This window comes from Schistocerca americana, chromosome 1 (assembly GCF_021461395.2).
Source record: "Schistocerca americana isolate TAMUIC-IGC-003095 chromosome 1, iqSchAmer2.1, whole genome shotgun sequence".
Taxonomy (NCBI): domain Eukaryota; kingdom Metazoa; phylum Arthropoda; class Insecta; order Orthoptera; family Acrididae; genus Schistocerca; species Schistocerca americana.
The window spans coordinates 267,857,161-267,870,648 of NC_060119.1; the positions used below are offsets into that span (position 1 = coordinate 267,857,161).

General features: G+C 37.0%; 1 protein-coding gene across 2 annotated transcripts in view; it reads right to left on the reverse strand.

Moving 5' to 3' along the window:
* The window catches only part of LOC124582450 (amino acid transporter AVT1H-like), a 72,636-nt gene that overhangs the window by 40,635 nt on the left and 18,513 nt on the right, over positions 1-13,488 (reverse strand). For both annotated transcript variants that reach the window (XM_047131313.1, XM_047131318.1), the window contains exons 3-5: positions 7,436-7,604; positions 6,067-6,255; positions 3,625-3,869 (exon numbers count right to left, since the gene is read on the reverse strand). In XM_047131313.1, coding sequence (XP_046987269.1) covers positions 3,625-3,869; positions 6,067-6,255; positions 7,436-7,604 — 603 coding nt within the window. The remainder of the gene's footprint in view (positions 1-3,624; positions 3,870-6,066; positions 6,256-7,435; positions 7,605-13,488) is intronic.

A 13,488-nucleotide genomic window follows, 5' to 3' on the forward strand; every position in this document is an offset into this window, starting at 1 on the left:
TTCAGGTGCATAATCTGAGTAATGGAGGATGTACACCCTTCGACTAGTGCTGTAATATATAGTTGGGAGCCTGTCACAGACGATGGCAAGCGGGAAGTTACCATCGCTGTGTTTTGGTTTGTAAAAGTGTTTCAATACAGATGCATTATCAGTGCCTACCGGAAGCAGCCAGGTCTGTTTCTCGGCATTCCAGATTAATAGGAGCAGCTATCACCGAGAGATTTTTGGAGCTGACGAATGAAATGTCTTTTCTTGATACTGAAGTACTATACCATGAAGACGAAGCAAGTGATTCAGTGGAAGATATCCCGACTAGTGAATTGCAAAATGGTCATAACACTTCGGAAATCTCTACGTCACTGGGAATATGTGCTTCATCTGTTCCCGATGAGTATTACGAACCGTTTACTAAACGATTTAACTACAGTGCTATACCCCTTGAAGTAAAAGTTAATGCAGTAGCGCTAGCAGGAATCATCCAAATAGGAACTTACAAACACTGCAAAAGAATGGAGCAACAACAGCCCTGAAAAGGAAGGAGGACTTGAAATTGTGGGAAAATGATATCGTTAAAGGAGGGACAAGATGCGACAAATACCAGGCGATAAATAAGTGGACATACGACCGATTTGTCATATCTCATTGACATAACGAGAATGTAACAACCAGAATACTTCAGAAGTGGGCTGCAGGTGCAGCTCTTCAGTATACGCCCAACAAAGATTTTACGTTTGCTGCATCATTATCTTGGGCAAGAAATTTCAAATCAGAGTATAAAATTCGTCAACGGCACGTCACTAAATACGTCTCTCATACAGAGGTACAAAATATAGAAGATATACAGAAAGTGGCGACTCTTTTCAACACGCAAATAGCGGTGATCAACACCGATCAAACATGATGCGAGTATCGGGCGAACATTTGACGCACGCTATCGCATAACAGAGAAAAACGAACCCTTGTGGCAGTTGGTAGTAAAAACATACTAACACATTCGTACACGGCGCAATATGCCACTACTGCCTCTTAAAAAGTGTTGCCTAAGGTTTTCCTGTGTTTACAAGAAACAAATGTTACATTTGGTCCTCAGGTTATAGAAGACGTCAATCTTTAACAGACTAGTTGAAAAATGTTTACATTACCTGCTCCAAATCCGGGAAACTGACGAATGCGATTTACAGAACAATTCTTGAGAATGTTTTAAAACCATATGTTTCTGATAACAAGTTTTGTCAAGTATTGGATTCCTGGAGTGGACAAAGTAATACTACAATATATGACACAATGTTTATAGATGGCGAGGGTCAGCCGACATGCACAGTAAAAGTACTACCGCCAAACTGCACACCTGTGTGCCAGCCGTGTGATGTTTATTTCTATCATCAGGTTAAAAACTTTATTTCCAGGCTTCAGAATTGCAGTGTGCTTCTGCAAACCCAGCGGGAATTGCACAACCGCACAGATGCAATAACTATTTACAGCATAATTCATAACCAACTTTCAGCACCGATTTTTCAGGCAATGATATCATATGCATGGTACGCATCAAAATTAATCCCTGAAAAAGACATATTTTTAAATGTAAATCAAGTTTGTTTTCCGCCGACTCTTTGGAAGGAACAGTGTAGCTTTCGAAAGATTGCATTCACTAGATGTTCTTGGTGCCGTGAGTATATTTGTTTCAAATTTTTATATGACAAGTACCATCCATCTAGTAGTTCGACGAACAGTGAGGACACGTAACAGTGACTGGAAGAGCCATTGTAAAGTGACCTGGAGTAACATTTTAGTTGTTTACTACCCCAAGAGGTTTGAGAAATTTATTTGCCTACCTTATTATCATCATTCCTTATTGATTTACTTACCTCATTAACCCTCCTATCCCTATCAATTGATATATGGAAAAATACAAACGAAAATAATAACATCCACTAGGTTTCTTCGAGATTCGAACCCGGGTTCTCCGATTCCCAGCCAGTTACCTTAGCCATTGGGCTATCAGTGCTGTCGGCAAAAAGTGTTTACCACATGGGTACAGAAGCGACAGTTGTAAAAGTTTCTTTCCTCGATTTCTGGAATAGTATGCGTTTGCAGACCCCATACCTGATTATGAAAAATGCTCTATTTACAATTATCTATTGATCCAGCCAATTTTGAGTCGATTGCTCTTCATAACTTTTAGGGGTCATTTTCTCAAAAACGCGGGGGTGTTGACCCAAAATATTTTGGATTCCTTCGTTTTAGGTTGTACACAAGCGACCTGCCAAATTTGAACCGAATCGGTTGGCCGTGTCTGAGGCCTTCCCCTTGTGAGACTCGAACCCCTATTTCCTGCTTGTTGTGAGCAGTCACCATAACAACTTAGGCTATCTGAGCGGGCTATCCGAGCATGATCGACAGCCAGGCCCACGCTTCCATATGTCATTGTCCATCTACCTACAACCTCATACATTCATACAGTTCAATACATATTTCCAATGTCGTCATTTCATTATATAGCTGAAGGTTGTCCATATTTGCAACTGCAAATACATTTCATGTATTTCATAGCAGCTTTGGACATGCATTGCACTGCTATATCATATACACCTGTCTATTATGAAAAAATAAACAGTGTTTATAGCAAAATTGACATTTTCACTGTTTAATTCAGGTTTTATCTGAAAATCTGATGATCTGTAACATTCAACAGAGATACATTGCAGTAAAAATAAAGAAAACAATACAGATGCATCAGTGGTTGCTTGATTGCTTCAATACTTTGTCGAACTTACATAAAATAGGTTTTTATTATTTGTAACAATTTTTGTATTTATCAATAACAAGAGGGAACTTTAGTTTTTGATCATGATGAAAAAGTTCTATTGAGTACAAGATAACAACAATAATTACGTATATATTTTTTTATATATGAGCCTGTGAACTGTGCTCGTATCAAAAGTAACTGCTCTGGTGACATAAAAGTGCATAAGCTACATGATCAACTAATTTTTATTACTTATAAAATGCAATTTACACTCTATATGGATATAAAACGTGCAATGGACTAACACTGAATGACGTCCAGTTCTAATTAGGTCCAAAACAAGACAGATGCCATCGGCTCACAGTTTCTCTGTTAACATTTGTTTCCCTACCAATGCTACCAACACTAACAGAAATCTTACCATTTACCACATCATTTATGTACTGTACCTAAACTATCCAACTGTAGTTTTGGTAGAGCACAACTCTACTCACAGCTGTGTCTTGCCCCCAAATCAAATTGCACTGTGGGCTAAGAGGGCCAGTTTTTTAGTTGAAGGATCACTGGAGACCTCATCACCACTGACACCAAAACCTTCACCAAAAATACTGCATCTAGTAAAGCACAGTGGGCTTCCAACCAGTATTTGAATTGATAACTTTGTCATAGAAGGTATGAGAGCTGCAAAGAAGCTCTGACTTCTCAGCAACAAGTCAAAAGAATCTCTACTGGATGGAGGTAATCTCCTCCCACTCTACCAAATGTTCAGAGAAAATAATTAGCCAGTGTAGCTCACATGAAGGTGCACAGTAAAACTTAATGACATTGAAATGCATTCATAAAAAACTTCTGGTGTGATAAATAATTATTGTTCTTACCAGAAAAACCAACTACAATGCTCGTGGAAAATTTGCTTTTATTTATCATGTCATTTTGAATAGTAGGAAATGTTGATGCTCCACCAAATGAAAACAAAATTGTGCCAAACGCAAGGAAAAACCTGTGGAAACTATGAGGTTTGTGGAGCACTGGATATTTATTATCCATTCCCTCTATTACTATCTGAGAGAAGATGAAGACACATGCAAATGCTGTGGTAAGCAGAGCACCAACACCTACAATGCTGAAAAAGAAAGAGCATTTATTACAATGCAGCTGCTGCAAGGAAAAATGTTATATATTACCACAAGTTAGAATGTACAGAGTGAATTATTTAATGATGAGTTACTGTACAGGTAAGACATTATTGCCATGCTAGCCTCTCAAAAAAAGTATCTCACAACTAATTTCAAATGACACTGCTGTAGTGCAACTAAAAATTAAACAATATAATTATACTGTATCAGATAGTAAAGAAACTGAACACAATGTGATAGTTACAAACAATTTAGCATTTCTATTGATTACACTCATCATTTATGGACTGAAGCTGGTACAGTCTTATCCATGTACTATCGTTGAATTCATAATTACTGAACTCTTTGGAGGTCTCAAGTTATTGCCCCTCTCTGGCTCTTTAACCCTTAGTCACATACCTGTAAAATACACAACTGAAATGATTCATCTCCCACCCATCCACTGGTACATCCATTCATACTTATATCCATCAACAACAACTACTCCAGTCATGTCATGAGGACAGCAGCACATTTAATAACAAAAGAGGCAGAGGAACATGTGATAGACATCATATTCTTTACCAAATTTGCTGTAACCACTGCATAACTTTCTGTGTGGTGGTGACCGTGAACTTAAGCAAATAATCGCTATCATGACAATGTGGCCAGGAGTAACATATCACCTAGTTGTAGAATATGCTGCTCAGCACAAAGTGAGCAATGTTAGCAGCTGCTTTACAAATCATGGCAACTGGAGCCTTGTTTATCTTCATTCTACCCCCCCCCCCCCCCCCCCCCCCCCCCGGTTTCCTCCTCTCAATAAGTTTCATTTCACATGACTCCCAACTGCATACATATTCTAAAATTCTCTCAGCCTAAGAGAACACATCTTACTGCCCTCTTTGGACTACTGCTGCTTCAACATACTATTTACTGTCTTCTTTTTACTATAATTTGCCCCCTCTGACTCCCATGTGCAGCATTGCAAGTACTGGAGCTGCTCCTTTTCTCATATATTGTTATCATCCTCTGTACTCTCCCTCTCCTTCCCTTCCCACCCACACACTCTCATTAGCCACCCCTTCCACCTTTCAGCATTCCCCATACCTCACAATTTTTGCATCTAGATCTACATCTATACTCTGCAAACCACCATGAAGTGCATGACAGAGGGTATGTCCCATTGTATCAGTTATTACAGTTTCTCCCTGTTCCATTCACGTATGGAGTGCCAGAAGAATGACTGACTGAATGCCTCTGTGAGCAGTAATTATTCTAATCTTATTCTCATGATCCCTGTGCAGATGATAGCTTGGGGAATGTAGTATATTCCTAGAGTCACCATTTAAAGCTGATTCACAACACGTTCTTATGTTTCGATTAGAACAGAGTTTGGTGATACCTCTGTCTTTTTCATTTTTCCATTGATATTCCTCTATTAACAATCATTTTATGCAAGAATTATGTGTCATTTTGTCCTTCCTCTTGTGTAAAATGTTTTGGAGATAAAATAGTCCTCCAATCAGTTCTCTGAGTGGAGACTATTCAGGGAGATGATGTAATCAGATAGAAAAAAAATCTGGCTTTCTATCAGTTGGAGTGTAGAATCTAGGACTCATTAACCTTGTTGGTTGGTCGGAGGACTTGAAAACATGGTGGCAGATGTAAAGAAGATACAAAATACAGAGTGTCAACTGTGACAAAAGCTTTTCTCAAAAATGGAAATATATTAACATTGGAAATAAATTTATGAGTTAGAAGAAAGTCTTTGCTGAAAGTATTTCTTGGAGTGCAGCCTTATATGGAAGTGAAAGTCAGACAATGCTAGTGCAGATAAGAAAAGAACAGAAGCTTTTTAAATGTGGGGCTACAGAAGAATTCTGGAGACTAAATGAGTAGATCAGATAATTTATGAAGAGGTACTGAATGGAATCGTAGAGAAAATGAACTTACAACAAAAATTGGCTAAAAGTTGTTTCATAGGACACATGCTGACATGAACGAATTTTTAATTTGATTATGGAGGAAAGCTTGAGGATAATTATTGTAGATGATGGCCAAGGCTTAACTACAGCAGACAGATTCAAGTGGATGTAGGTTACAATATCTACACAGCGATGACGAGGCTTACGCAGGGTAGACCTGATGCATGAAACCAGTCTTTGCACTTAAGACCACAACAGCAAGATGTAATGACCTTACCTAAAATCTTTTGGCGATTCCAACCACATCGCTGGAGTTAGTATGATGCAAATAACCAGGAACCAGACACAGAAGTTGATGCTTGTTACAAAATCTTCCAGCAGTTCCTGCACCATTTGTGATGCAAGTAACAAGTATACTGTACCAGCACCAAAAAGGGTGAACTGTATGCATCCTGATACCAGCAAGCTGAAATTAATTTTTTCTTTACTGTTAAAAATAATAGTAAGTTTTCTATTTTATTTTCAGTTTGGAATATAATTATATTTACGGCTAAAAAAAACACAAATGTAGTAAGTAAAATTCTATCCCTGATATGGTGTATCTTATTAATAATGCAACTACTTTCATAGGATTAATCCACTGTCTTTGGGTATTTTAATATGCACACTTACAGTCACACACTTCAAATCAGTCAGAAAATATTACATCAAAATGATTTCATGTTATATAGTCTTCAAATTTACTTAAATGCAAATGTTGTGACATGGTTAAGGTGTTTCCATTTTGTGCATAATATTTCGAAGACCAATATAGCTGTCTTCTTCAGGTGCTACGAGTTTTGCTGTTATTTGTATCTGCTGCCTGGCTCCAACTGGTAGGACTTCTGGTACCAAGTACACATAACAGCAGAATTCGTAGCACCTGAAGAAGACAGCTGTACTGGTCTTCAAAGTAGTGTGCATAAAATGAAAAAACAACGACTTAGCAGAACACCCACAAGTACACCATTAATCAGTCATGCCAATATAACGTGAGAGATCACATTAGTGTTTTTGTTGGTTTATAGGCTTCCAAGTGAGTTCATTGATGTGAAATACATATTCAGCTGAATAGCCTTCAGGCAGTGAAGATCAACAAATACACGGTTCAGTGGTTGCTCTAGAATGCAGTTAATGATGTTTTATTTCACTATCATAAGTAGGATTTACAAATCAAATGTGTGATGCAATGTCAGTGCAAAGACAATATTTATCAACTTTCTATGTAAATTAGGATTCATGTAATTATACTGTTGTAATATGAAATCAGCTTCCCAGTGTCAAATTAAGTGTTGATTTTTCTATAAACAGATCCCAGATAGACATATTTGTAGTAAGGGCAAAAGAATTGCAGTGCATGGTTTACATACAGTGAATTTTCCCAGTATGTTTGGATTTTTTTCTTTTTTTTCCAGACTGTAGAATGATCCATGACATGGCATCTTAGTATTTAAATAGAGCTTTCTGAAGGGTCACATGCAGCAGTCAAGATGAGACAGGGTAAATCATGTTCCGTAGTGGAAATGTGGCACTCAGTTACAAGTAATAATAGTGGTTCTCCTTTAACGAATACCTGATGCTTTCCTATGTGAAGGAAATATACAAACCTTGTCTTCCGGCCAACAGCTCTGTAAGCAATAGTAGCATAGGGATTCCTGACAGGTGTTCTGTACTCTGGATACCTTTCTTCTAAAATTGCCCAACAATCTCCAAGGCGAGCACCACCATATGCAGAATTAATGCAGAATATTATGACAAGTATGGGGCCAATCCATCCTAAAACAAAGACATGCAGTTTTAAATAACAAGTAATTTAATATGAAAATTACTTGCAAAATGTGGATATTGCATAAACAAATTACTATCCACAAACAAGATTCCTTACAATATCTTGGTCACTACTGACAGAGAATGAGAAAGAAAGAATGAGTGGAAAAGACTGCAAACCAAAGACACAGATTCATGAAAATAAGCATGTTATTGATTGAATACTGATGGCTGAATATTTTCAGTTACTTGCTTTTTAGGTCATATATAGTTATTTTCATTACTGTTGGTGCCAGTCAGACAGTAGACCTACCAGAGCCGTAAGTTCTGCATCATTTCCCATGGAGACTCTGACTTGCTCCCATCTGACAAAAAGCATGGAATGTTTAAATAAGTGGATCGAGCTGACTGCCTTCTGTTTTCATCAGTAGTTTTTTATACATTTTGATACAAAAATATTCAGCAAGTATCATATTTGTGTTTGTTTCAGTGGGAAAATTGTTTAAAATTCACTGTTATATTTTGATCGCAAGAGAATAAAATATACAAATTCACAATAAAAAATTATGTATAAAACTAGCTTTGTGGTTAAAAAGATATAAGCAGATGATGTCTTCTAAGAGGCTCATACTGTTGGAAAGTATAAAAATGTTTGATGATTTCAACTTAATTTAAAGTAGCAGTAATATTGTTAGTTTCGATGTAATAAGCACAAAAAATAAATCAAGTACAATGAAATACCCGTTTTTCAAAGTAGCAAGAAAAAATTATTTGTTCTGGCCAACTGCATTAAAGAAAATGTTTTACTGTGATTAAACTTGCAATGATTCACATGCAATCTACATTTCCACAAATAAAAAAAGATCATTAAAAAATTAGACTTTTTGGAACAAGTGCTATACATCTGATCTTTACTTTGATGTACAATGCCTGACAAAAAAAGTCAAGCAAACAGAAGACATTATACACATACACACATCGGTGGGTATATAAATGAATACAGTTGCAATACCTTGACAAGTAATATGACCACCAGAGAGCATTAGTGTTTTTCACGATTAGTGTTCCTGGTAGGGTATATAAGGGTCACGAATAGTACCAGATGTCGAGTGATCATTGTGAAGATCATGTGGAATTGGTGAACATGTGTGATACAGCATTATCAGCACCTGACAGAGTTTGAGAGGAGTCTTGTTGTGGGCCTCCATTTGGCCACCTGGTTGAACCTTGCAATATACAGATTTGTGGGCATTTGGATGAGAGAGTGGTCCAGTACATGCAAACATGTGGATTACTTGTAATCAGGGTTCCTGCTGACCACTTCTGACCAGCACAATGGAGGATAGCCATATTGTGCACCAAGCACATTGTAACCCCTTCACAGTAGCACCTGCCATTCCATTACAAGTAATGGACCTTCTGTGATATTCTGTGGCATCCCACACCATTGGACTGGGATTAGCAGCAGCTGGAATTGGGAATAACAATCTCATGCAAAAATGTTGTGACGTCATTTTTCAACAAGATAATGCTAGTTGGCACACATCCCATGGCTCTGTGAACTTCATTCATGATGTTTATGTACTCCTGTGACTACCAAGATCCCCAGATCTGTCCTTGACAGAAAGTTTGGGATCAGCATGGGCGTCAACTCTGTCCTGGTGTCAGTATACATGGTATCAAGGATCAATTACAACCATTGTGCGGCAGCTTCCTTAGGGGAGGATACAATGTAGCTGCCAGCCAAATCAGTGACATGCATCCAGGCCAGAGGAGGTACAACTTCATACTGATAAATGAAATCATATTGCCAAGTTCTTTGTAAATTTGATTCAGTTTTGTGATCACTGGAATAACTTCACAAACCTTCCCAAGCCATTATGCTTCATTTCAAAGACCGAATTTTTTTCAGAAAGGGAGGCAAAACACCCAAGAATGCGGAAATCAACATCAGAGTGCAAAAAATAAAAATCTCATCAGACTTTAAATACCTAGGGGTGACGTTGCAACCAACAGCCAAATGCTTCACAAAACATACAACAGAATGTGCAGCCCAAGCAATAATAGCAATACAGGACATAAAAAACATCAGCCTACTCAGTCTAAAAACAGCCATGAAATTATTCAATGTGCAAAAATATTGCTAATCCCGGCCTACGGGATGGAGGTTATATGGGACTACCTGGCAGAAAAAAATCTAGAAACACTAGAAAAGGTAAAATCGACTTATCTAAAAAGAGCACTAGGCCTCTCAAGGACAACAAGATCTAGACTAGTGTACCTGCTAGCGAGAGACATTTCTAATCAAAGATATCAAACTTTGATCTATGATGCCACACACCAGGGCTTCCAGAAATCACCTGAAGGTCATCAAGGATAAACAAGAAAAAGTATGGCCTGTGTTCTATGGCACCGAAGCAATGACGAACCGCTCATGGACAGCTCCAAACCTCGAAATGCGACATGTCGTAACTAGATTATCTGTTCATGGCTTTCATCATCTAATTTGCAAAAACAAAAATTATCATGACTCAACCACATGTGTGTGTGAACTGTGTAGTAAAAGAGTGAAATTTATAAATTAACATACAAAAATGTAAAATGTTAAGCAAAGTAACTGTATATGGCTATTCGGCTGCAATTTTATTAAATAAAGTTTCTCCTCTTTTACTGGGGACTTTCATGTTTTTCGTCAGGCAGTGTAATAAAGTAAAGCTGTCCTCATCCTGATGGTCTGAGCACTGCACTGCTTTACTAGGAATGGCCCCATTGCATCTGGTATGTCTTTGCCATCTTAGAACTGGGTTATCCAGTTACACAGTGCAAATTAGCATTTTTCACATTAACAAATTACTGCCAGAGGTAAATGAAGTGATAACTGATGAAAAAATAAATTCCAGGAGTGACTGGGAACCTTACCTCTGACCTTTCGATTGAAGTTTAGCACTTGCCCATTGATTCCAACCACTTACCTCTAACTAGTGGTGTGGGCTGGGTACATTCCCTGTCAGAGGGAACTTATAAAATGGAAAATTGTCGGGAATATTTTTTTGGCCGGGGAAGATTCCCAAATATTGGGAATTTATGAAAATTTTTAGATTTTGAATGTTTCGACACTTATTAACAGTTAAAGAACCTTAAAACTAGGTTAACTAAGTAAATTCATACATTTTAATCCAAGATTTAGCATTCCTTGCATTAATTTCCTTGCAAATTCCATGCAAAACATCATTTATTATAACTCTGACGGGAAAAATAATTTAAAATATTCACTAGGCCTCCTATTTTTAGGCAAGTTGAAACCCCACATTTCTCTGAATGAAACCTAACTTACAAAATATTTCTCTGGAGGCATAATTCTCAACCGGCTGTCATCTGTAGTATTTTTTAATTTTTCCAAACAAATTATTAGAGGTGTTTCACTTTCAGAACTCAAAGACTCCTCATTTCCTGCAATGAATTATGATTTATAAATTTATTTTCTGAAATATCACTATCACTTTCACTTTTAGAATCATTAATTAATATTTTACCATGTACTCTTTTGATAAAATCACTTGTATTTTCAAGTAAATCACAAATATTGGCTGGTTTATTCGCATAATTTTTCCGCAAAATGTCATTTTCAACTACTAATGTTTACAAAGTTCACACGAGTTTAAAATAAACTTCATGGCCTAAAATATCTCTAACACTGACAGAAAATTTAACAAATTAGATAAACAAACTTCTCTGTGTATTTTAGTAACTTTAGTTACTCACTAGATGGCATATCAATATTATAAACTCAGTTTTTCTAAAGGTTGATTACTTTGACATTGGCAGTTCTAGGAAAACGCAAGAGTCGTAAATTTCTACACTTGGCAGTTCTAGGGCTAATTCTTTGATATTTAAAACAATGAAAACAAAAAAAATGAGTTTATTTCTAACAACAAGCATAATGTTTTACATTCTGGTTATTTTTCTGATATTTTTATTAAATTATAATATATTTTGAACATATAAGAGCGTTTGTGGTGTTTTTTTTTTAAATCACACTATTACCACATTGACCTATTAATTTAAGCAATTTCATTTTTAAAATTATAAATTCCCAGGAATTTTAGTCAATTATAATTTTATCTTAAAATATATTTCAGTTTCTGAGTTTGATTTAACAATACGATTACTGCTTTTAACTATCAATTAACAGCTTTTTGAGCTATGATGCTACTTAATCATAAATTACTAGGAATTAATGAATTTTGGGAATACTGCTGGCAATATTCTCTGGGAATATTTCTTCAATTTTAAATTCTGGGAATTTTACAGCACTACCTCTAAGCACTCATACTGCACGATTACAAATGAAGGCATTAGTACAATAACCACATAAATCATATTAACATATTTTTTAGTAAACCCAAAAAACTGTCAAGAAATTGGAAAACTTTATTAATGAGTCTTGACTTTTCCCAGCGTTTCATTAAGCCACCAACACATCCTAATAACTTATTATATACCCAAATGAAGATTTACTATGGCATTTATTGATTTCTTTTTTAAAAATGGGCTTTTCTTGCTCTTGCACCAAGCAACTTTCCTTTATGGTTATGGTGTCCAAAAATAAACAAGTAACTAAAATAAAAACAACAAGTAATAGCAATTTACAGGTTACTGAATATGATGAGCCTGACAATTATTTTTAAAAATGGATGCCCTAGTAAAAGTTGTAGGTGTGGAGGTTAAATAAGAAGTTTCCTGTGCTTCTCCTTCTAATGAACTGTATATACCATCCGTAACAATCCTGTCACAGGCCATCTTATTATAAAATTCCATGTCTGATGCTGACACATACTTCTAGGCAAGCTCAGGAAAAGTCATTGTAGTTGAGGCTTTCTGAATGATCAAATCATATTAGATAAGTTGTGATAATAGTGTACTACAGCAAACTACGTGCTTGTGTGCAATGGAGTACTCAAAGAACCTGCACTTTGAAACAGTAAACTTTTTACTATCAGCACTCTTCATGTTAGGCTGCAGTAGCTTTCTTAGGTGGAACAAGAAATCTAAAAATAAATCCTGTGTAACATCAGCCACAGTGAACTACTTGGATGTATTTCAGATGTCAGAAATGGAAATGGAAATGTCGTGTGACGAAGGCCTCCCGTCGGGTAGACCGTTCGCCTGGTGCAAGTCTTTCGATTTGATGCCACTTCGGCGACTTACGCGTCGATGGGGATGAAATAATGACAATTAGGACAACACAACACCCAGTCCCTGAGCGGATAAAATCTCCGACCCAGCCGGGAATCGAACCCGGGCCCTTTGGATTGACAGTCTGTCACGCTGACCACTCAGCTACCGGGGGCGGACCCAGATGTCAGAATTTGACTAGTGTTTGGCGCAATGACAGAGCAAGCTCTGAAAATGTCCAGTTCATGCTCCAAACTCCTGATGTTAACAAGTCCATTTCCTATGTTATTCTAAATTGGTACTATGGGCAGTTTCATTCTTGTGTGACATGACAGAGCAATTTTCAAACTACATAATGATAGTAAAATCTCATTTTTGGTCAAAAGTGGATGTATCTGGCTGTTGCACCAGTGCCTTCACATGCAGAAGTATTCTCACACAAAATCCTGCTCTATGCGGAACAGTACAACACTCAATGAGGAAGGTAATTTGTTCATTTTTCTCGAATGAGTGTGATCATTTTTACTTTTATTTAAAAATACTGTTTGGGAATGCACTAGTTGTTAGCCCCGAATCTGATTGCAGCATTTGTTCTGGTCAAAAGAATGCCTTCTCATTTTACATGAACTGGCATCGGACTTGCTTGTCACCTCCCATGATAATACTGGAGATAACCAAAGGTCGCATAGTACTCAGGAACTCCCACATACTTGTCATT